Genomic DNA, 25,682 nt, shown 5'->3' with positions numbered 1-25,682 from the left:
GTCCAAGCCTCCACGTCCAAGGGCGCATTCCCTAACACACCTCCTGCTAGGGAATCCAAGAAGCTGGACCACCTTGGGAAGAAGATGTTTTCTTACTAAAGCTTGGGGCTGCGGTCGGTGAACACCGCATGCCTATTGGGACCTTACTCCCACTCGGTGTGGGACACGGTTGCGCAGGTGCTGCCACAGTGCCCGGAGGAGGTCCGGACCGTGCTCTCCCATACTGTTGCCGAAGGGAGAGACACAGTGAAGATCACCTTGGGCTGGACAATGCCGACTCACTGGGCAGGAAGAGTTTCACGTCCGTAGCACTGAGACGCTATACCTGGTTGAGGTCCACTGGTTTTTCAGGGGATGTTCAAGCAACGCTTTTGGACATGCCCTTTGATGGCCGTCGCCTGTTTGGAAACAAGGCAGACAACGCGCTCGAGCGCTTTGAGGATTCCAGGGCTACAGCCAGATCCTTAGGCCTCGCTTCCACCTTCCGCCTGGCACAGTCTGCTTTTTGCCCCTTTCGTGGCTACGGAAGGGGTGCCCGTCACGTTCTGCCCAAAGCCAAAGGCCTGCGCAAGCTGTCCAACCTCTGTGCGGCGAGGACATGGATCCCACCGCCATGGGTCGGGGGGGCAGCGGGCAAGCCAGTCAACAAGCGCACCTTCTGCAGCAGCCTCCAAACCCTCCTAGTCCGACCTTTCAGGCCCATCATTCGCCAGCGGGCGGCAGGATTCGCCATCGCCTCCCCTACTGGTGGGTTTTGCAGACAGTTCGAAGGGGCTACTCCTTCCCCTTCGAGACTACCCCTCCATCCATGCCACCTCAATTCAATCGTATGTTGGAGGATCACCTGGCCCTTCTCCAACAGGACAGGAAGTTACGGCTCTCATGGCCAAGAGAGCCATCAAGCGCGTTCCTGTTCCAGAAGTAGGTTGTGGTTGTTATTCCTACTACTTTCTGGTGCCCAAGAAGGACAAGGGCCTGCGTCCTATCTTGGATCTCAGGAACATCAACCACTTCAAGCTCAAGATGTTGACTCTGGGGCAGGTCCTTTCTGCTCTCGACCCTGTAGACTGGATGGCAGTGTTGGACTTGCTGGACGCTTATTTTCACATCCCCGTTCTTCCGGCCACCGGCGTTACTTACGGTTCACGGTAGGCCACAAGCACTTTCAGTTTACCGTGCTCCCCTTTGGCCTTACCGGCGCCCCTCGAGTCTTCACGAAAGTGATGGCGGAGGCCGCAGCTCATCTGCGCAGATCAGGGTTTCCAGTCTTCCCCTATCTCTATGACTGGCTGTTGAAGGCAGGCTCGCCCCAGGCAGTCGTCTCCCACCTCCAGACTACGGCGGACCTCCTGCATTCGCTGGGGTTCACTATCAACGTGCAGCAGTCACACCTGACTCCCTCTCAGAAGCTCCTTTTCATCGGAGCGGTTCTGGACACAACGCAGTTTCAGGTTTATCCTCCTGAGCAGCAAATCAGGATATTCGGGCTATGATTCCAATCTTTCAGTCTCTATCCCGGGTCTCGGTCAGAATGACCCTGAGGCTGCTGGGCCTCATGGCCTCCTGCTGGTGGATCATGCCAGGTGGCATATGCGGGCTCTGCAGTGAGACCTGAAGTTCAGGTGGGCACAGCATCAGGGAAATCTGTCCGATTGTGCCTGGATCTCGGAGGGCACTGCTCAACAGTTGCAGTGGTGGCTCACGAACCAGGATTGGGTCAATGGCAGATCCCTCTCCCTTCCCCAACCAGGGTTTACAGTGGTGACGGATGCATCACTTCTGGGGTGGGGCGGCCACATGGGAGAGGCGGAGATCAGAGGCCTCTGGTCTCCAGCGGAGCCCGGGCTCCACATCAACCTTCTGGAGCTTCGGGCGATTTTATCCTGAACTAAAGGCATTCCTTCCCTCAGTCCGGGTAAGGGTAGTGCATATGTTCATGGACAACACCACCACCATGTGGTACTGCAGCAAACGGGGTGGGGTGTGGTCTTGGACACTATGTCAAGAGTCTCTCTGCCTTTGGACATGGCTGGAACATCAGGACATATCCCTGGTGGTTCAACACCTGACAGGTTCTCTGAACGCCAGGGCGGACAAACTCAGCCGCTGGTGCATGATGGGTCACGAATGGCGTCTTCACTCTGAGGTGGTGCAAGGTCTCTTTCAGCAGTGGGGAGAGCCTTGGTTAAATCTATTTGCCACTGAAGAGAACGCACAATGTCAGCAGTTCTGCGCGATGGAATTTCCAAGGCGGCACTCGCTCGGTGCTGCTTTTCGTCGGGAGTGGAGTTGCGGTCTACTATAAACCTTTCCGTCTATACCACTTCTGCCCAGAAGATCAAGCGCGACCGGGCCAAAGTCATTCTTGTGGCTCCGTATTGGGCGTGAAGAGTCTGGTATCCCAAGCTGTTACACATGGCCATCTTTTCTCCGATCAGACTGCCTCTTCGGACAGATGTTCTGTCGCAGCAGCAGGGGACGGTCCTCCACCCGAACCTGTCCAGCCTCCACCTCCTTCCGTGGAGATTAAGCAGCGGCAATTGACAGCTTTCTACCTTCCTCCCGAAGTCTGTAACGTTATCTTGGCAGCCAGGCGTCCCTCCACTAAAATGGTATATGCCTGCAGATGGAACACGTTTGTGGCATGGTGCGCAGCAAAGGCTGTGTATCCCCTTTCCGCCCCTCTTTCTGAGGTTCTCTTGTTCCTTCTTTCTTTGGCCCAGCAGGGCTTTGCTCTGGGCACTCTTAAGGGGTATCTCTCAGCCATTTCAGCCTTCCTTAGGCTTCCTGATCAACCTTTTCTTCTCAAGTCCCCTATTGTAAATAGATTTCTTAAGGGCATTAGTCATCGCTTCCCTCCTATTCCTTTCGTAATGCCTCAGTGGGACTTAAACTTGGTTCTGACTTATCTTATGTCTGCTCCCTTTGAGCCGCTACATAATTGTCCTCTCAGAATTTTAACTTGGAAAACTTCTTTCTTAGTTGCGATCACCTCTGCTTGCAGAGCGAGCTTCAAGCCCTTTCTTCTAAGCCTCTTTTCTTGGCTGTTCTTCCGAACAAGGTTGTCCTTCGCACTAGGCCTTCTTTTCTTCCCAAAGTGGTTACCTCTTTCCACATAGGACAGACCATCACTTTGCCCACCTTCTTTCAGCCTCCGCACCTCCAGTGGGGTTGCGTGCCCAATTCATCAGGGTGAGGGCAGCCACTACTGCTTTAGAACTTCGAGTCCCCCTTCATGACATCTGCCAGGCCGCTACGTGGGCTTCACTTGCCACATTTGCCAAACACTACTGCCTGGACAGCCAAGTCTGGAGGGACGGCTTCTTCGGCCTTTCGGTTCTCAAGGATTTTCTGGTGTGAACTTGGTTCGCAGACCCACCACTGGGGTTGGTATTGCTGGGGTATCTATTCTAAGGTGAGGAATCCATAACTGTCTCTTTCAGATTAACAAGTCACTTACCTTCGTTAAAGATATATCTGTAAGAGACATAGATTAGTTATGGATTCCTCACCGCCCCACCCATCCTACCCATTCTGTGAACTGATTTCTAGCATAAGAGACTCCCTTTCAGGGCTCTAGTTTTCGTGCACCAGTGGTCAGTGTCTTGCATGGCTCTGTGCTTCTGGCGTGGAATGTCGTGTAAAGAACTGACGTCAGCGTGCGAGGGTGGCGTCTAAGTAGATACTGCGACGTCATTCCGGTAATCATGATTTCAACGACCAGCACGGAGTCGACCTACGCCACCTATCAACGCGCAGAGGTACTGCTGAGGAAAATAATTCTCCGGATCCAGTCTGACGCCTGGGGGTAATTCTAAGGTGAGGAATCCATAACTAATCTGTGTCTCTTACAGATATATCTTTACCGAAGGTAAGTAACTTGTTCTTTTTTTCTTAAACCAAGCGCGACAAGGAGGGAGCAGAGCAATGGACAGCGGGAGGAGAGGAGCAGCAATAATGGAAGGGTACCTACAAAATGAACGTGCCCTTGAATAATGTAACTGGTACTCATGTAAAGCACACCAATACCTTCAGTTTGCTCTATGTAAAAAATTAAGGGAAAAAAGAACAATACAAGAGCGGTGCAGTGGAGGAGGGTGGGAGCAGCAACAACAGACTGGAGCAACACGAGGGAGGTGTGAGGAGGAAGGGAGGGGCAGGAGATGGACTGCATACTTGCACTCTTGTAGAGCGCATATTGAAAAGATAAAGTACCTGCAGAGGCCTGCGGCCAGTGGAAGGGCTCTAGTTGCAGACAGTCAGGAAGCTGTAGGTCTATGCTCCACGGCAGGGACCGATTCCAGAAGGCCTGGAGGAAGCAGGAAGGAGCAATATGTGCTGACCAATTAGAAGGGAGGAAACGAGAATGATGTGGAAGCTAACCAATGGTAAGTAATAGTAAGTAGACGTAATAGACGTTTTTCAGCCTTTTTTTGTTAACAATAGAGTTCGCTGACAGCGCGCAGAAGCCTAAAAAAGAGCTACACTCTCAGTGCACAATAAATTTGCCATAAAGATGATCAGTTAATAAGAAATCATTCACAATACAAATAGGTCTGACTTCTCTTTGTCAGGCGCTACCCTATATGCCCGCTAACAAGAAAAAATATGCAGGCATAGTCCCCCTAGTCCAGAAAAAACATAGAGGTGCAGCCTAAACAGTGTTTCCCAAACTGTGGGTCTTGAGCCTCTGTTTGGTGGGTCGGGAAAATCTGAGCAATAAATAAAGATGCCTTTAAATTTTGTATTTATCTTGTCACATTTGCTGCGCTTCAAAGACAGACGTCAGGCTATGTCTTATGCTGCGTATTTTGTTTAACATGGGGACTGGTAATTACAAACTTCTCTCTCACTTTGCAGATAGAGAAAGAAAAGTAAAGGAAATTATGTGATAATCTTGTGGTTCTAAAAAGTTTGGGAAGCACTGGCCTAAAATATATATATATATATATATATATATATATATATATATATATATATATATATATATATATATATATATATATATATATATATTTGCATATTTCCTCACGAAGGAGAAAGGTGAGCCGCACTCGTAGCGTTACTTGTTAATTGGTATTTATTTCATTTGTGTATCAGCATGGCAATCCTGACGCGTTTCGTTCTGCTTAGAACTTTTTCAAAGGCAGCCAACACCATACACACCGCTGCTGCTCCCACGTTAATGTCCATTTTGCTTTCACATCCTCCAGTGGATCCTTTTATAAGTGCATTCTGGGACATGTGGTTCGGCTTGCGGTGTGTAACTCTTACCCTCCAGTGGGCGGTGTTTTTTTCTTTGCTGTTACACCGGCTTTTCTTTTCAATTTGACTTTATTGTTCCTAAACAGTAGTTCGCTACCCCCTCAACAAGCCCATTTTCAAGGCTAGTAAGGGATCCAATACCGGAGAAAGTCTTCGGCGGCACCGCATTGCCCTATGACGTTTTCACGAGCTACAGACGAGGTCCAAGGCGGGCACTGATGGCGCTCTTGTGGTGGTGCGTCGCTCTTCGGTGGGACCAAACCGATGTTATATTTGCATATTTCCTCACGAAGGAGAAAGGTGAGCCGCACTCGTAGCGTTACTTGTTAATTGGTATTTATTTCATTTGTGTATCAGCATGGCAATCCTGACGCGTTTCGTTCTGCTTAGAACTTTTTCAAAGGCAGCCAACACCATACACACCGCTGCTGCTCCCACGTTAATGTCCATTTTGCTTTCACATCCTCCAGTGGATCCTTTTATAAGTGCATTCTGGGACATGTGGTTCGGCTTGCGGTGTGTAACTCTTACCCTCCAGTGGGCGGTGTTTTTTTCTTTGCTGTTACACCGGCTTTTCTTTTCAATTTAACTTTATTGTTCCTAAACAGTAGTTCGCTACCCCCTCAACAAGCCCATTTTCAAGGCTAGTAAGGGATCCAATACCGGAGAAAGTCTTCGGCGGCACCGCATTGCCCTATGACGTTTTCACGAGCTACAGACGAGGTCCAAGGCGGGCACTGATGGCGCTCTTGTGGTGGTGCGTCGCTCTTCGGTGGGACCAAACCGATGTTATATTTGCATATTTCCTCACGAAGGAGAAAGGTGAGCCGCACTCGTAGCGTTACTTGTTAATTGGTATTTATTTCATTTGTGTATCAGCATGGCAATCCTGACGCGTTTCGTTCTGCTTAGAACTTTTTCAAAGGCAGCCAACACCATACACACCGCTGCTGCTCCCACGTTAATGTCCATTTTGCTTTCACATCCTCCAGTGGATCCTTTTATAAGTGCATTCTGGGACATGTGGTTCGGCTTGCGGTGTGTAACTCTTACCCTCCAGTGGGCGGTGTTTTTTTCTTTGCTGTTACACCGGCTTTTCTTTTCAATTTGACTTTATTGTTCCTAAACAGTAGTTCGCTACCCCCTCAACAAGCCCATTTTCAAGGCTAGTAAGGGATCTAGGTGCCCCCTCTTATGCCTCAGTACAGCCAGCTGTTGAAGCAGGCTCTGACTAATATTGGTACAGTGGGTCATAAATTGCATGTTTAGATGCATGATCCCACTCTGATAGAAGGGGACATAAATACCAACTGGAGATCACATTCTGAGGTGGTCCAGGTGGCAGGGTGGGTTATCTAGGGTGATGCTAACTGTTGGGCATTGTTTGGGCCTTATTTGATGAATGCAACTGATTGGCTGTTCTGGTATCGCATCCCTGGGTCAAATGCAGGCCCTCTTCTGTGCATTTGTTTGAGTGTGTGCATCTGACTCCCTTCTTTAGGTATCACATCTTGGGGCCATATGTAATTTATTGCTACAATCTTTCAGGTGTGTTTGAGGCTTGTTCCATATTTGGTGTTTCCATGATGGGAAGCTCTAGGGGTGGACAGAGAGCAGCTAGGTTGTGTTGATCTGATAAAAGGTCACTCTGAAACTGTAACAAGTGTTTTATTGTGAATTTAGGTAGCACAATTAACAGTTTCTCCGAGGTGCGCTGGACTCCTAAAAGTGGGACCTTTTTATAAATCGATCTGATGCTGACATTCCCACCTCTAGTTGAGTTATCAACTACTGCCCTGCTGTTTGTGTCCTGGTCTTGCGTATGGGGTTTTCCTGTTTCCTGCTTGTGGTGTGTGTTTTTTCCTTTCCATTGGGTGTCCTAACCGGATGTATTCCCCCTATTTTCAAAGTAGCCTTTTTCATAAGGGCACATATCAATTGCAGGGTGCAGCACAGCAAGAGCAAGACTACAAACACTGATAACAAGGCCTTGTATATGCCTGCGATCCACCCTGGTACCCAGGCAAACAAATCTGTGAACCATTCTATGTTTGGGGCACCTCCTTCTTAAATCATGACCAGCTGTAGGTTGTGCAGTGTTTGGATGGCAATTGACCGTGTGCCATTGTCCAGGTGTTCACAGGGATGAAGGTACAGTCCGCTGTACCTATTTTGGCACATACGCCCCCTTCCATAGCAGGCATTAAATCCAACACATACCGATGCTGCATCACCATGAGGCGGATGGTCCTCATTTCTTATTTGATTGCTTTGAGGCCATCTTCAGTGCTGTTCATCATTTTCAGTAGTTCCCACCTGGTGACCTACAGCAACTAAGCTTTGGCCTTAGTTTGTATGGTGAAGAAGGGGGTTGAATCTTCTATACCTTTTTGCTTATTGGTGAAGAGCTGGTAATCTTCAGGAATGTCCTTGAATCTGTCCCAACCAAAGTACTCACCTGATCTTCTTTTGCGTACTTGGTGTAGAAGCGCATTGCCTTTGCTCATGGGTCGGTGATGCAGTGTGTAGAGATCTTCCACCTATCTCCAAGTCAAGTATTTCGATGAAGGGATCCCTTTTCACTGTCCCTGAAAACCCCTGTGTGTCCATAGTGTTCCGCGTTTAGGAAACATTCCCTTCCTTGACGCAAGTTCGTGTGGCCCTGGTGTCCACTAGGAAGGTATAAGGTATGTCATTGATAGCCACCGTCACAGTGAGTTCCTCATCCGACCTGTGGGTCACTGACCATACAAGGCACATTTCTTGGGCAACTTCATTGGACCTGGTATGAGTTCTGGGGCTGGAATAGTGCACTCCCTCCCAATACTGTTGCTTCTCTTTATTCAGTGGGCACCCAGGGCCCTTTTTTAATGCTTGTGATGTGTTCCCTGCTTCTTCCAGATCCTGCCATGTGTGTGGCCCGTCCACCAGTGTTTGTTGTGAGGAGGGGGCTCCTGGTTGCCCTCATTGGGGTAGGGCCCACTGCAGGGGGGTGTAAGTGTTCTATGTCTGAGGTTGCTCTGGGTTGCTAATGGGCTGGGGCTGGGTGTTGTATGTGCTCTTTGTTTTCCACCTGGATCTCTATAGCTCGTGATACATTTTGGTCCTGCAATCTCCTGCAAGGTGTCCCATTTTATGGAAGTGGAAACATTCTCTATTGTCTTTCATTGGGCCTTCTTTTCCTCTTTCATTGAAACCTCCTCTTGCCCTTCGATCATTGGTTTGGAATCTCTGGAAGAAGTTCTATGTGTCTTTTCTCACGGGGACAGCGGCCATCTGTGTGGCTGTGGCCACAACTGCTCCCTCCATTATTGCCTATTTTCATTTCTGCTGTACCAACTTGGCTGTGCCCCTCTGTTCTTGGTCCAGCCTGTCTTTTTCTGTTTTCGTATTGTAATAATGTATGATGTGGGCCTATATCTCTGACCATGGTTGTGTGTCCAACCCAACTATAATGTTGTCTAGTCAGTTTTGTACTTTGGTGGGGAGTCCCTTTTTGAGGATATTGAAGAAAAAGGTGAGCTACGGGCCGGCATTAACCTATGGCTGTCCTATCTCCTGGTCCCATTTTTCCTTCATTCTACTGAGGTTATTTTTTGTGATTGCTTCGTCAGGCTTAAATGTATCAACCATCAGTCCCCCTGTGTCTGGGTGGTCAGGGAACATTTTTCTCAGGGCTGTCCATATCTGATGTTTATGTGTGTTAAACACTGCCCCATTGTGTTGGGTATTGGTCAAAGTTATTGCTGGTATGCAAGCTAGGGCAAACACAGCGTTAGTCTGTCCGCCTGTCTGGCTACTTTGTAGGCTTTTAATGTTCCCTATAGCGAGTAGGATACCTGCTGTGCTCTTTTTGAAGCAGAGGTATTCACTTCCCCGTCCCTTCCAATAGGGATGGACGCTTAGTCCTTCCTTGTTCATCTGGTCCCAAAGAACATAAACAGTACCTCCTGCTGAACAAATGGGAAATTGCCTTACTACTGAAGGGATGGTGGGCTTGCCCTCGAATAATTTTTCCCACTACGCAAGACATTGCTGTATTTAGAAGAATTCCCAGTCTGGGTTTCCCCCCATCATGCTGAATGCAATCCTCTGCCTTGGCCATGTCTACTGGCTCAAAAGACCCTTCTTGTGTCCAGGGCGAGGGTACTTGCTCTCTCCCCTTGTCCATTGGGCCACCAAACTACAAAAAGGGTTCATGTAAAATTCACTTCCCTCAGTGCAATTATTTCCTTTGAGACGTGGTTACCCTTCCTAAGTGTCTGTTCCGTGCCAGTGGTTGCTGTTTCTGAGGAGGAGCTACGTCTCTGTGCTATCAGTATCTTATTTTTGGAGAATCGAGGTTTAGTGAGGATCAGATGAACTTGCCTCCTGATCTCCTCATCCGCCCTATGTCTCAGGGATTTGGACATGGGTGATAGTCTGCTGCGCAGTGACCCTAGACTGGCGAGTAGCCTCTCATCTTACAATTTCTATTCCCTTCACTCTCTGCGTCTGTCCTCACTTGTCTTTTCCTCTTCCAGGGCGCGGGTAATTCTCCTCTCTTTCTTGAGTTTCCTAGCTACATCCCTGCGTTTGACTCTGCCTATCTTTGTCCTGGACATTCCTGTGCTGCCCCCACTGGGTGTCTCTTCTTCTGTCACTCTTATGCTCCCTGCAGCTCCACCTTTGATTTCTGACCCTGGGACCAGAGCTTCCTTCGTCGATCAAACTTGCAGGATTGCTATCTAGGAATCGCCCAGATAGTAATCTTACCCTGGACGGGCTGAAGTTTGGCTCTGCTGTGGTGCACTGCGAGTTGGTTTCCGAAGGGGTTGGACTTGGACTGGGGCAGGCCTAGGCTACATGGAGTAGTGAGGGTGATTGGGATCCCACTCTGTGTCAACTACACTCAAACGGGATCCCTTTTTTGTGGGTGGTTCCTCTGCTTCTACTATGGGGGGATTACTGTACCCCAAGGCTGGTGTTGAGTGTGTAACCACACACATACCAGTGTATGAAGGGGTGGTGTTGAAACCTTGACAGTGGGCTGAGCCGAGGGTCCTTTTTTGCTCTTTCTTCAAACAAAGTCTAGAGCTGAAGGGTTGCTTCCCTCTTATGTCCTTAATGCTCGGTAATTATGTGTGTTTTGGCAGTGGCGGCTTGCAGAGGGAGTGTTGCGGGGCAGGGAGAGGCAGTGGAGTCAGACATACGGAGGCAAGGAGTAAAGTAAGTAAATAAATAAAACGATTTACCTGGCCCTCGCTGCATCGCCAACTCTGCTGTCAGCGATGGCATGCAAGGGCTTGGAGAACAGCTGGCACATAAAATGCAGTCTACAAAGGATTGGGGTGTACTAATTGGGTGCGTGCAGCAATGTAAACAGTTGATCAAGATAAAACTTAAAGGCGAGGCACAACAACAGTGCAATCCTGTTAAGCAGGCTCTTCTTGGCCACAGACAACAATAATGCAAACAATGAGAATGCGCTTCAGCAGCATGAGCTTCTCTCATTCAGACAACAACAAAGCAAACAATATCAATGCCTTCCTGCTGCACAAGCTGCTCTCATTCAGGCAACACTCATCCTTTGTTCATACAGCATCCATGTACATAATTTCCTTAACTCAAGGGCACGATTGTTGTACAGCCCCTCCTGGACTCGTCTAGAGTTAGGTCTAGTCTCATAGTTACATTACCCCAGGTCCGGAATTAAAAACAGCTTATTCTGTATTTATTTCCTCTCTCAACATTCCTTTCAAATAAAGAGGGTGCTAGGAAACCCGCCTGCACTAAGCTTGCGGTTAACTAAAAAATGAGGTTGAGGCTAGCGTACCAGGCCACTCTGAGCTGGAGTGCTGGGTAAAACCATTTTTACGCTTAAACGTACCACCAGGCAACTCTGATCAGGAGTGCTGGGTGAAAAGTCCACAATAAATAATGATCCCCAAAAAGTACCTCTAGGCCACTCTTATCTATGAGTGCTGGGTGCTTCTATTTCTACGCTTGCCACTTGTTTGCCACACTATGCTGTTTGTATTATTTAGGAAAGAAAAAGCAAATCAAGGTGTCTTATCCTTTCTGACGGCCGCCAGTGGACGGATCCAGCCTGCCACTGGCCAGCAGGCTTGCAGTACTGAGAGGTGCCTGCTCCACCTCTTTCTTTCGCAATGCGCGTAGAGTGGGCTTGGGTGGTTGGATCCTCCTGTCCCCAGGCTGCAGTTTTGAGTATCTGCCGTGATCAGCTCCTATCCTGGCTCAACAAATTTTGAAGCAGGTTCAGACTATCGATAAGGAGAACAGCGAGGCTTTGCAATCAGGAGCAAGTTTAATAAAACCATAACAGCCAAGAATAGCAGCCACATCTCCTACAGTTGCATGCTGAAATTCAACTTGCATTAGGTACATATCATGCTTTATTCTGTACAGCGGGTGCAATAAGGAGAAGCCTGCACCCCTTTGGGCAGGAAATACTGGTACTGTGGGCAATAGATTGCATGTTTAGATGCCTGTTCCCATCCTGATTGAAGGGGCCATAAATACCAGCTGGAGGTCACATTCTGAGGTGGTCCAGGTGGCTGGGTGTCTCGTCTGGGTTATCTAGGTTGACGCTTACTATTTGAGCCTTATCTGATGAATGCAACTTACTGGCTGTTCTGGTATCAGTTCCTTGTGCCGAATGCAGGCCCTCTGTTGTGCATTTGTTTGTGTTTGAGTGTGTGCATCTGACTCGTTTCTTTAGGTATTACATCCTGGGGCCATATGTAATTTATTGCTGCTATCTTTCAGATGTATTTGAGGCTTGTTCCATATCCGGTGTTTCCATGATGGGAAGTGCTAGGGGTCGACCGAGCTTAGCAGGATTTTGTTGATCTGATAAAGGGGCACTCTGAAACTGAGTTTTTTATTGTGAATTTGGGTAGCACATGCAACAGGTGCTCTGCTGTGTGCTGGATTTGTTGGACTCCTAAAAGGGATACCTTTTTATAAATTGATCTGATGCTACCACAGCCATACTCTGGTAGCACCATCACATCTCGGGCACTGTCCCACCTGGCCTGGCACAGTCTCACAGTACCAGGTGCTGCCTTTGATTGCTCTGATACTGCCATTGTAGAATTATATGCGGTAGATGCCTCCCATGCACAGGTAGGCCCTTGTTCCCAAGTAGGGATTTGCATGTCCCGAAGTTCCTTGTTTGTTAAGAGTAAAGCCTTGCAGTGCCAGCTAGAACCTAATAAACCCTGGCACCTCAGGCAGGCTGAGATGTACGCAAGCAAGTGCTGCATACTAGAGAAGTGTGGAGAGCTAAAGTGGTCACTGAGCTGGCGGAGGATCAGGTATGATTAACATGGATGGGTGGACAAAGGTTAGAGAGGGCATGTTTCACCATTGCTGTGAGTGTGTGTGTTTCCCTTTGTAGATCTCGTATCTGGACCTATTTGGTTTCAAATAAACTTAAAAAACATTCATTTAGTAAGATTTGTCTTTATGATCCCCAATTTATACCTAATGACCTTATTTTCTCATCTGGAATACTGATATGGTATTCTCAATAAAATAGGGTTTCATATAAAATGAAATTCATTTTGGTTTCTTATTTTGTGTTTTGCCTAGTGCTGATGGTACCTTAACTAACCAAAAATCTATGCAGTGACTCATCAACATCTACAGCAGAAGCACTGACCATTTGTTATCAATAAGGTGTTGTACACAATTATTAGTCTACTAAGGGAGCCCACTTCTAATATTTTAGTGTTGAAAATCCATTTCTATTGGCCAGGTGGGTGTCCTTCTCCTCAAATAGGGAAGCTACTGGATAATGCTGGGTATTTGGCTGGAAACTTGGACTTCATGTAGGGATTGACCAAGAAAATAGGTGTTGGCCAGATGATGGACGGGAATCAGAATAGGGGAGTGAGGTCTAACCCAAATTAAAAGGAGAGGGCCAGTTCCGATTAGGTAAATATTATGCAGGTTGAGAGTGGGCCTCTTAAGGAAGTGACTATGACACCGCTTTATCTAAATCCATTGATGCTACCATCTGAAGGTTGGTACAGTCAATATACCTTGAATGGCCCATGGTCACACCACCAGTGCTGGTCTCTTTTTAACTGTAGGGTCTGACTTCGCCAACCGCCCAAAACCCACGTAAGTTCCATACAAAATGCAAGGAAAAGTTATTAATGCTGTTGTTGAAACACCCTCGGTGGGTAAAATACTGCTTAACGAACAGGGGTTTAGAGCCTTGAGCCTGCCCTCAGTCCTCTGCACATTCTACACCCCCCCCGGACCTCCCCGCCCTCCGCCCCCCAAGGAACTATCACCTACTCAGGTAAATACTGGTTTCTTAGATGTTAAGATTTAATTATGTTAACAAAAATGTTTATAATCATTATCTTCAATAAGTGCCAGATTTTACCAGCCGGATTTAGCTAATATCTTTATTGTGCAGCATGTTGCTGCTGGCCCTAATATCTGTTTTATGTTTCAAGCTTGGTTTTTGTGTTCTGATAGTTTTTCTCCCTCTCAGCATCTCCCTTCATTTCTTTTAGGTGAACAACAATTTAAACTTGGACTTGTCAGATGACGAAGAGTTGAGAGAACAGCTGGACATGCATTCCATTATCGTCTCCTGCATAAATGACGAGCCGCTCTTTACTGCTGAACAGGTACCGAGTCCATTTTTTTTTGGGGGGGGGGGGGTTATTTTTTTTTATTTTCCAACAAATAACAATCCGTGCTAGTCATACAACCACAGTTTGGCAGCATTTCGTTACATACGTGTATTCAAATATAGCCGTTCTGGAATTAATTGGCGCCATGCATAGTACTACAGAGACACAAGTCATATGTAGTGAGTGGACTACATGCTAGGTACACAGTTCCTCCTCCTTCTCATTAATTCAGTCACTAACATCAGAGCTTGTGTCTTCTTGTGGGGGTTTGCATATGTTTCCGCGGTAAGTGTTCCATTTTCCCCAAATGCGGTCCCATTTTTTAGGGCAGCCCCTGTGAACGTACACAGCTCGTTCAGTCACCATTAATATGTCCATATCTTGGCACCATTTTTGTAGAGTCGGGGTCTGCCGGGATCCCCAGTGAAGCGCTATATTGCTTTTGGCCAGGGCCAGACCAAGGGTTACCCAGTCCTGATCTGAATGAGTGAGGTCTGTCGGCTCCCAAATGTTAAGTAGGCAGCATTTTGGTTCTGGGTGAACTTCTATCCCTGTGACTTGTGACATGGTGGTCATAATTGATGCCCAATATGACTGAATGTCTGGGCACTCCCAGACAGTGTGTAGAAACGTACCTGGGAGGCCACATTGCCTCAAACAAAGTGGGGTGTCAGCGATTCCCAGTTTATGCACTAAAGTGCGTGTGTAATATATTCTGTGCAGAATCTTCAGTTGCAATAGACGAAGTCTCAAGGGTATTGCTACCTCCCTTGGTGATGCTAGCGCCCCCTGCCAGTCCGCCTCATCCATGGGTCCTAGGTCCACCTCCCACCGTTCCTTAAGGGCTTTCGTGGGATCTGGCTGGTTGTTTACTAATTTGCGATATACCAAGGATATGGCTTTTTTGTGTAGGTGATCGGTGAGAAGTCTATCCTCTAATGGCGAGGCTTCTGGTAATGTCATGTCGCGTGGCAATGCAGTTTTCAATGCGTGTTACACCTGTAGATATCTAAAACTTTCCGTGGGTGCTAGGCCGTATGTGCTTTGTAATTGGTCAAAGGGAATGACATCCCCCCTTTTCCAAAGATCCCCTATCTTCGTTATCCCAATTAGATCCCATTGACGGAAACTTTTTGTATTGCTCAGTTTGCCCAGCCTGTGTGTGTCCCATATAGGTGTTGCCTGCGTGAGCACCCCTTCCCAACCCAGCACTCGCTGTGCTTCAAACCAGATCTTGACCGTGTGGGCTGTTGGGCCGGCCTGTAAGTGTGGGCCGACGTTTCTTATTGTACAATGTCCCTATGATACCTTCCTGGTCAAGATTTATGACTGTCAGCTGAGTCGCCCAGTAGTAGTGTTTAATATTGGGAAGGGCGATGCCTCCGTCGTACCACCCCCTCATTAGCTTTTGCATAGCTATTCGCCTAGTTTTGCCATCCCAAAATAGTTTGGTCACTTCAGCATTAATCGCTGTAAAATATGTGGGTGCCAAGGGGAATGGTGTATTTTGGAGGGCGTATAAAAATCGGGAGGAGCGCCATCATTTTAAAAAGGGCTGCCCGTCCAAGTAAAGTTAACGGTAGTGAGCACCAGTGTTTGACGTCATTTTGGAGTTTTACAAGCGGTGTTATGAGGTTTTCTGTTATAAAGTGTTGATGTATATGGGTGATATAAAAACCAAGGTATTTGAATCCCTCAGTCGCGACCTGAATGTTGCAGTGTCTTGGGAGCTTCGGCACAGGACCACTCAGCACGTATAGAAGGGATTTTGTCCAATTAATCGTGTAGCCCGAGGCACGTCCATAGGCCGCAAAAATATCAAGTAGGCAGTCTATGGATCGTGCCGGGGAGGACAAATAGAGAAGGATGTCGTCTGCATATAGTGAGATACGATCTTCCCACCCCATTGCCCACCGCAGCCCCCGCTGCCAGGGACTCCAGCACCATCGCAAAAAGCAACGGCGATAAGGGACAGCCCTGTCTCGTCCCTCTTCCCAACTGGAATTCTGCAGAGATTCGACCATTTACTACCATTTGGGCCACAGGTTTCGTATATAGGAGTTCTATCCAAGCACAACATTTCGGGCCAAATCCCATATGCCGAAGCACCGCAAAAAGGAATGGCCATTCCACCAAGTCAAATGCCATGCGTGCATCCAATGATAATATCACCGCATCTTCTGCAATTGTATCCTTACATGCCATAACACCGTTTAGTCTGCACAGGTTTAGTGCTGTATTTTGGTTAGGCATGAAACCCGATTGATTCGGGTGTATTAAAACCGGGAGGTAGGCCTGGAGTCGTGTAGCGAGTGCTTTGGCCAATATTTTCGCCTCCGCATTAATAAGGGAGATCGGTCTGTAGGAGCCACAATCCTCCGGAGGCTTTCCCGGTTTAGGAATTTCTACTATGGTAGCCAGACGCTGATCCTTCGGTAATGCCCCCAGTTGGAGACTATGTGTAAACATACGGAGCATGTGGGGCATGAGCTGTATTGCTGTCTTTTTTATAAAGTTCCACTGGCAGTCAATTAGGCCCCAGTGCCTTCCCTGAGTGCAAAGCTCCCACTGAATGCATGATTTCCTCACTAGTAAGGTCTACTTCTAGCTGCCGGGCGTCTTCTGGCATAAGTATTGGCATTTGAATATCTTTGAGGAATGCAACATGTTCCTCAACCGTGCCGGTTGCAAGGGGTGTGTATACGTGCTGGAAATGTGCCGCCAGTGCCTCAACTATTTCTTGTGGGTCTGTAGTGAGTTCACCCGTCTGAGTCTTGATCTCTGCTACCCACCTACCCGCGCATTCCTTTTTATCTTGCCATGCCAGTAGTTTTCCAGCCTTGTCTCCCATCTCATATATAGTGTTTTGAGTGCTAACATTTTTAGCCTTTGCTTCCTCCCATGCGTATGTTCGGTATGCTTGTTGGGCTAGTTGCATCCTGTGTGACATAGGTGCGTCCGTCTCTCTGACACATTGGACTTCTACTCGCGACACTTCCTGTTCCAGGGATTCAATCTTGTAACGTTTCTCACGTTTATTATTAGCAATCAGTGATATGGCCTGCCCCCTTATGGCAGTCTTATAGGCTTCCCATAGGGTCACCGGCGACAACACTGTGTGTTCGTTTTCATTAAAATATTGTTTTGTGGCCTTTATCAATCCTTTGCTGATTTTCCGTTTTTTCAAATAGCCCAGATATAGTGGGAAGGTGCGCCGTCTACCCTGGGAGTGCAAGAGGAATGTGAGTAAAATAGGTTAGTGATCAGAGATGCCTCTTGGGAGGTGTGAAATCTCCTTTCCACCCCGGTTGAGTTCATTTTATTTTGTTGTAAACCCAGAACACGAGGGCAGTCTCACTGAGGTGCATACCAGTATATTTGCATTAGCAGCAATTACGTAATGTTTCATGAGGATAACATAAAGTCTGTCCTCAAAATCGTTGAAACAGTAAGGGTGCCGTGAACCTTAATGTAAACAAGTAATGTGGTCCCTCACTCTCTGGTTTGGTAGTAAAAATAAAAAACAGGTCCTAACCAGGTGAAGAGGGCTCATGAGACCCCTAGACTAAGGTGCCACTGGAATTGCTACACTATCAAAAGCTACGCTACTGCTTAAAATGGTTTCCTTTTGTAAAATGCCAACACTTCCTTATTGTTGACTTACATTTGACTTCTGGTGGATTCTGTTTTCAGAGCCATGGTGACAACGGTGGCTACCAAGGTGGTACTAATGCTGCTGCCTCTGTTTGTAAAGCTCTGCCCATTGAATATTGGAATAAAACACACTCAGCCACGTTTTTTCTAATTTCTGAAAAGGGTTCACTGGAGAAGCTATTGAATTGTAAGGCTGGCTCCCCAGAGGATCCCTGCCTCGCCTCAATTTCTCAGAATGTTGCTTCCAGTGTAAATCCATTTTTTAATTGAATCTGGAATGCCTCTTTGTAATCTGGCATATTCCCTGTCGTATGGAAACAGGCGTTCCTGCTGATGCTGCTTAAAAGGCCCAATGCGGGCCCTGGGGTACTTAGCAATTTTAAGACCCATCTCATTGCTATTGGCACCCGGAATTGTTTTTGAAAAGATGGTACAGCACCAAATATCCTCCTTTGTAGAAGCCAATGGTTTGCTGCATGACACTCAATCCTTCTTCCGTTTAGGCTATAGCATGGATACCGCTGTACTGGAAATGTCTGAAACTGTCAGAGAGGCGCTGGACGGCGGTGCTTCCACTATGGTAGTGCTGCTTTATCTCTCAGCAGCGTTCGACACTGTAGCTCTATCTACCCTGTTGAACAGATGAAGCCAGTTTGGCTTTCAGGGCACAGTGTTATCTTGGTTGCGATCTTTTTTAGAAGATCGATCCCGCCTGGTCTTCCTGCACCATTTTCATCTCCGTCCAAACCGTTGGTTTGTGGGGTACCACAGGGCTCTTCTCTTAGCCCGCTGCTTCTCATTAAATATTTAGCCCCTTTGGCCACTCTTATCGATTCCTGGGAAGTGAAGGTCATCTCGTATGCAGATGACACGCAGCTTGTGTATTCGTTCAGAGAACACTCAGAAGCAGTCTTTCTTAATTTCAAAGAGTGCTTAAAAGATATTTCAAAGTGGATGAACAGCAACGTTCTGCAACTAAACGCAGACAAGACTGAGCCGCTTTTTTTTTGTCAGTCGGCGTCCCCTCCATCTAGCCTTTGGTAGCCTTGTGAATTGAATCTTCCACCAACACCGGTTTTGTCTGCTTGTAATCTAGTTATTAGGTTTGATGCCGATCTCTCTTTTGTTAAGTTGAGATCTGTTGGAGAGATATTGCGTTTTCTCACAGAGGAGACCTGAAAGATCATTGTCTATGTGTTGGTGACCTCCCATTTGGATTATGCCAATAGCTTAATTCTGATGCTTTTAGCGTTTCTGATCCATAGATTACAAATAATACCGAATGTGCTGGCTAGGCTCATTCGTCGGGTCCCTTGAGGCAACTTCATTGGCTTCTGGTTGCCTATAAGGTTAAGTTTAAAGCCCTGACTTTTGCCTTAAGAGCCTTAAGGGGCATAGGGCCTAACTGTCTCAGGAATAGGGTCAGCATGTACCAGCAGGAGCGAGTCTTTAGATCTAACCACCTGCGACTCCTTCGCATTCCGAGGTTTGCCAAGCGCACCGAGGTGGCAGCTCATTCTCGGTACGTATGGCTAAGCGCTGGAATTCCCTGCCCACCCACATTACCCATGGCTGAGATGGAACAGGGATTCATGAAAGATTTAAAAACATGGCTCCACAATCAGTTGTCAAGCTTAGATTGTGCAGGCCAGTTTATTCCTCAGTCTTGCTTTGAGCACCGGTACGCCTCAGTTGAGGTAGCCACGTGTTGTACAAATGGCTTTGATTGATTGATTGATTGAAGAGTCCAGATAAGCTGGTGCTTTTGTTTTTCAGTTGTTAAAGATCCCAAAATTTAGAACCCTTGTCTTTTGTAATTTTGGATGTCATAATATTATAGTATATCTATTTTACATGTTAGTAAAAACACCATTAACCAGAAGTTCACTATCATAATCTCACCTTCTGACTTAGGGCCAGAAGATGGTGTTGTGTTAGAAGATCTGTCAGGCTGTTAGTATAACTTTCTAACATGTTTTTGTGTTATGAATGTGACCAATTAGCAGAAGCTGCCTTTTCACATGCCCCTTTAACAGTGGATATATATTGATATTGCTCTAATTTAAATACCCGCTATGACAGTTGAGCGTCACCCATTCTGTGTTTTTCATTCACAACCAAACTACAAGCTGACCTGAGGTGAACCGAAGCAGCAACAGTGGGCTTGACGTCTGGATATAGTGCTTCGTGCTTTTTGCACAACACAAAAAAACTTCCAATTTAGGATCAAACAAATAGACAGCACCCTTCCAAAAACACACTCTACTTGGTGTAGCTTGCTGTCAATGTAGGCAAGCACTTCAATTCCCTACATAGAGGTATCAAACGCTATATAAATGCTGGGGTACAATACAATACAGCGTGCTATCACTCACAGTGAAGTTAGCCAGTGGCTGAAGTGGGCTGAGCCATTGCCACATTCACTATGCTGTAGTAGGCAGAAGACAATTTTGAATGACACAGCAACTGATCTCTAGAGAAAAGGGCTTACTGAAGGCCTCTTTAAGTCAGTATAATATACATGTGATCTAAGTAAAATCAAAGGGCTTGCCTCAGTCATACTTAAAAAAGGATTCTACGTGACATAGGGGTAGTTTGTCCTTGTTGCGTCCCCTTCTAAAACCCGTTGCCAGGTTTTGTGTGAGGATATGCTAAAATGGGCTGAAGAGACCCATTCTAGCCCACTCTTTCAATATGCCTTTCAATGGGATATACACAACATGGCTGCTCTTACTGATGGCAAAGCAGGTTGGGTAGGGAGAGCAGTGCTGTTTCATTGTTCATTTTCGTACTTTTAAACAGATTTCAACAACATTAACAGAAGCACCTTGTGTGACACTTTATTGACTTGTGAGCGCTCCTAAAACTTTGATTACTTAAACCAGCAAACCTTACTAAGATTCTGGAATTCTTTGCGAGAGTGGCTAGAACAGCATTGAAGAAGCACACAAGCCGCTCCAGGGATGTGTTTTGGCCCACCTCCTATTAATCTACTACCTTTTTATGATTTGGAGTTGCAGGTCCCAAGGTTGATATTGGTGCTCTATTAAGCAGATGACATGTTACCTGCAACCAGACAAATGTAAAATTGTAGAATGTCCTTCATGGAGCAATATTTAGTACAGAAACATTTAACCATCAGTTTGATTAGAACTCAAAGCGTGTTATTTGGCACCCCCACTTGAGAGAGAAAATATTACTTGGGTCAGAACCAACAAGTATAATGTTATCGATTTTGAAAGTAAATGGAAATAAATGGAAGAATAGAATCCACAAAAAGTTAATCCAAGCCTTAGTTACTACCCTTTTGTTTTTTATGTTATACTATGAATGTTTAGCTAAACAACATTTTCAATACCTTTACACAGCTATGGTGCATTAGGAGCACATGTGTTTTTGTAAATACTTCACCCATGAGCTGCACCCAAGTTGTACAAAATTCTGTAGAATAAATATGGTAGTTACTCGCCACTTTGTAAACTATAAAAAAAACGTAAACACTCGTTGGATGATGTAGTCAGTGAGTTCATCAATGATGTCATTTGAGATGTCATAAATGATGTCCTAGAACATGTCATGAGTTATGTCATATGTGAAGTCCTAAGCAGTGCATGGTGGGGGCCCAAGTTATAGTTAGTGCTGCTACCTATAACCGATGAATTTCTGTGTTTTTTTTAGTTTAAAATATTCCCCAATACTTTTGGGCTCATGGTGCAAGTAATCCTTTTCTTTCAGGTAGAAAAATGTAAACGTCTGTAGGTAAGCATATTGGTATGGACTTGCTTGCCCGGCAGGGAATAAGTACTCCACACTCACCACAGTTAAAGAAATACTATTCAAAGTGTACTGATGCACCTCACTCCCTCCAACACCTGGAGGACAAGTGTTCAGTTTTTTCCCCCAAAGAGGGAACTACAGATCAGACACGTTGTTGCACCACCTGTATGATAAACTTGTAAATTGGCTCATACACTTTGCTTTCTTGCAGGTGATTGAAGAAATTGAGGAAATGATGCAGGAATCCCCTGACCCAGAAGAAGATGAAACACCAACTCAAACAGATCGACTCTCAATTCTCTCTCAGGAAGTCCAAACGTTGAAGCGTACCACTGCAAGCAACAGCTATGAAGAAAGTAAGATTTAGATTTTTTAGATTTGGAACATATAAATAAAAAAAAAAATCTTGAACTTACAATCAAAGTGTCCCATCTAAATCCTGACAAGAGGTTTTCGTCATTTGCTGTTAGTGTATTTAAGTAGATTTATGGAGTTTATTTAAATTTTAGTTTGCACTCTGTGCGCGTGTATCGCACAACACATGTCAGAGGGTGGCCTTTAGCACTTGTAGGCTTGTAGGCAGTTAGGAAGACAAGATGGGGCATAGTGTTGAGAGAAAGGGATTTCCATAGTTGTCCTCACAGCACAGATGAAGAGCCCGACTCTGGTGCTTTCTTTCAGAAGGAGGATCATAGTGAAGTAGGTTGTTTAAATTTGATGAGCGCAGTTTGAAGAAAAGCAATGTGGATTCTAGGAGTGCAATATATGGTTAATGCTGTGGGCTTAACTGATTTGTTAAGAAGTTGCACTCCAATATAAGGTGATGACAGACAGAAGTTTGCTCCTTCTCACCAAGAGGCATAGAGCAGCACTCAAGACTTGTAAGCTGTCCTTGAGGACTAGTGAGAAACAGGTGGAGGTTATTTCCATAGTTTGGCATGAATGAGGAAACCGGTTGGACAATATTGTCTTTTTCATGAAGGCAATGTAACAAGGGTGATTTCTTAGTATAAAAAACATCAAGTATGGACCACTGAGTTGACTTGTTGCGTCAGGATGCCCTCCATCAGCAATGCAATGTTCCTGCTCTAAGCAGCTGGGTTTGGGTACTGTCTGAGGATACAAGGTTGTGGCCAGAGGCAACATTAATTCCTCCAATGACATTTCAGAACTGGGGAGGTTAAGTTGACCCATTTATTTGTCAACTATTGGCTACATACAGCTTGCAGATTCAATGTGTGACAGATTGGGGGTCAAGTACAAACAAAAATCTGTTTAGCAAAGTGTTTGGTTGTAGGTAATGTTTGAAGAGTAGAGGGGAGAATAATGAACCCGGAAGAAGTCCGCAAACCACTGGTCTGACGCTGTAGATGGAAAGGGGTCGAAAAACTGGTTGTGAATGGTCTGATGGGAAATAGGACAGCAACGTCAGTACCAGGCCTCTGCCGGCTCAAGAGGTGCTTATGATTATCTGTGGCGAAAGCTGTTAATAGTTCGAATAGAACTAATGTGCAAACTTTAGGCTCTTCATAGATCATCCTAGAGAGGTGCGAGAGACAGTTGACTACGTGGTTGAGGATTCCATGTGAGTAGTTGTGGTCTTGATACATGTTTAGTGAACTTGGGCCAAACGTGAGTTTGCAGTATAGTCTGGAGTTTGTTGGTTCGGTAACATCAAGAATAGTATGAAAAGTTATCTTCTAGTGGGGCGGCCTACGACTGAGACTTTAAAGTGGAAAACATATCAATTTCCCACACAAAAGTTAAATTATAAGATAGTGAGGGTTAATGTGACTGAACCCACTTTTGACTTGCAATAGGTAATTGTTTTGCATTTTTTGCAGTAAAGTTCTCTTTGTAAAGTCAGCAATTAGCTTCAGGGTTGATTGTCTTCTCCATGCTATTTCCTGTTTGCAGCTTCTTACGCTCTACAGGAACAGTTGGGAGATTAACTAATGGACATATTTAGCTTTTGAATAGAAACAATTCATTTTTCGAGATGGCAAGAATATCCGCTGCTCAAGTAAGCCTGAAGGTAAGCCAGTTGAGCACTAAAGGTGGTACCCTCAATTGCTCAAGAACGTGTCACACCTTTACAGGGTGTGGGGTGGCAGATATTGCTCTGTCCTTTTTTCCCTGTGGCTTAAATGGGTTTTGTGTCTGCAGTGAGTCCAAAAGTGCAGTGAGGGGAGAAAAAGTTCTGAACAATAGTCTGAGAAGCTCTTTGTGAGTACCTGAACAGCCTGTAATGCTCAATTGAAAGATAAGGTCCAGTGTAGCACCATGATTATGAGAGCACTTCATTTCTGGTTAAATGCAACACCTGTAAGTCGAAAGGAGAGAGACCATTCCTAGGTATCAGATGCTCTTGACCATGATAGTCAGTTATAGGTTCAGCAATGGTTGGACCAGTGTCTGGGCAATGCCAAAAGATACACTTTTTGAAGAAAGCTCTGTCAAAGAGTGAGCACGGGGTTACCAGGAATGGGGGGTGTAAAGCCATGATGTATTAGCTTTTAATTAATCCATACAGAGGAGTTTGACACATTCCTCTCACCATGGCATGGTTTGGGGAGAGCTCTGAAGCCCATGAATCAGCTATGAAGTCTGGCATAGGTGTTGCAAGTAAAGTTTAGATAGTCTTCATTGATCATTATCAATAGGAAGGCATTTAAGTGGTGAATCTGGGTTAAGCACTGAGTATAACACAAAGACCCCCCTGAGCACTGTGGTGTATGATGACCCCTAACCATGGACAATGGCAATTTGTTGTTTTCTTTCTTTGCTGCTGATTACTTGGACTTGAAAATCCATTTGAGTAATATTGCTAAAGTTAAGCCAATGTCCTTCAGTGGAAATAACCATATTGCAGGACAGGATGTAGGAGCTCAACAATAGTTAACTGCTCTACCTACTCTCTATGGTTGTGTGATAGGACTCCAGACTCCATACTGCTGCTGGTGGTATTTTACCATATGAAGCTTAATGCCAAAGGATAGTGAAGCTTTCCATGTATTTGTGTTCTTCTTAAGTCTGATATGGCCAAGTGTACCATCTTGCGTCAGCCCTGATGCCACTAATCTTCAAGGCAAAATAAGTAACTAACACAAAATCCAAGCAACTTTTATTATTGACCACTGAAACCAAGTGAATCCCTGTGTTGAACTTCTGCATCAAGTGAGTTTTGTTAGCCTCATTTCCTCCTAAAGTGTTATCTGTGGAGGCAGCTGCATTAAATTACCTAAGTTCTCCACAAAGTTGCATCTGCCTTTATATGCATCCTTGAGCTCTACTACATATCAAGTGCACATTCCATATGTTCACTGCAGTGCACTCGTTATTAGGTGCACTCGACACATACAGGGACTATGTGCCTGATTATATATATATAAATTATGCTGTTCACAGTGTGGGTCTGAACTCATGCATGCACTGAGACAAGCACATCTGTGAAAAGCTGAATAGTCTGCCTTTCATTTCAGCTTGGGTACATAGCTTCCGTTTCAAGTCGGGAGAGGCAGCTACCCTGCAGGCCGGGAAAGTAAGTGACTGCACCTGCTAGTGGGGGATTGGCTATTCGGTGGTCCCTGAGACCCTGTTGTTCCTCTTTCAAGAAGCACCTGCATGGGGGCTTTAACTCTGCGCCACATCGTATTTAACACTTAGTACGCCTTTCAACAGCTTTTTGCCCCTCTACTGCTCTGTCATTGTGCAGGGGCAGAGGCATGCCCTTTTTAGCATAGGGCTATGTCTCAGTGCAAATGAGGGCTCACCCCCTCGGGATTGAGCCGACAGAAAATGTGTGCCTGCATAATCCATATTACAGAAGAATCCACACAAGCACTTCTAACACCATACACCCTTGAGATGCAAAAGTGGGTGCAAACACTTTTGTCCCTTGTGGCACTTAGATTGTTACAGCCTAAGGGGGTCGTATACTGTCTTTGAGACATTGTGCTATTGAAAACACCTTAACTTAATGCTGAATTTTCCCAAGTTAGTGCATCAACTGTTGACCTCACAGCCCTGAAATACGTTTACAAGCTCTGCTGTCCGCAGCTGTTAAACTAGAGTCGGAGAATTCTCGATTTAAGTGTCCACGCTTTAGACAGTCCCAGCACACACGTTCATGGCACGTGCACAGGCATACAGTTACTATGACGTCCTTTAAATTCACAACATAAAAACTGACCTTGCCGGATATTCCTCAAATGCACATCCTTTAATAAGACAAAGAATACTATGGAATCATATCTTTTGCTTTTATATATATCTCCAATCCCAGCTGTTGGGAACCTAGTGTCTGCTTGTTGTGGAACTTGAATCTTA

At 45.9% G+C, this 25,682-nt stretch overlaps 1 protein-coding gene across 2 annotated transcripts in view; it reads left to right on the top strand.

The window, feature by feature from the left end:
* FEZ2 (fasciculation and elongation protein zeta 2) overlaps positions 1-25,682 on the top strand; it is a 400,578-nt gene that overhangs the window by 266,139 nt on the left and 108,757 nt on the right. For both annotated transcript variants that reach the window (XM_085612191.1, XM_085612192.1), the window contains exons 3-4: positions 13,800-13,916; positions 21,565-21,709. In XM_085612191.1, the coding sequence (XP_085468317.1) occupies positions 13,800-13,916; positions 21,565-21,709 (262 nt within the window). The remainder of the gene's footprint in view (positions 1-13,799; positions 13,917-21,564; positions 21,710-25,682) is intronic.

The sequence above is a fragment of the Triturus cristatus genome, chromosome 6, assembly GCF_964204655.1.
Source record: "Triturus cristatus chromosome 6, aTriCri1.1, whole genome shotgun sequence".
Taxonomy (NCBI): Eukaryota; Metazoa; Chordata; class Amphibia; order Caudata; family Salamandridae; genus Triturus; species Triturus cristatus.
This window is presented reverse-complemented; position numbering and strand designations above follow the sequence as displayed.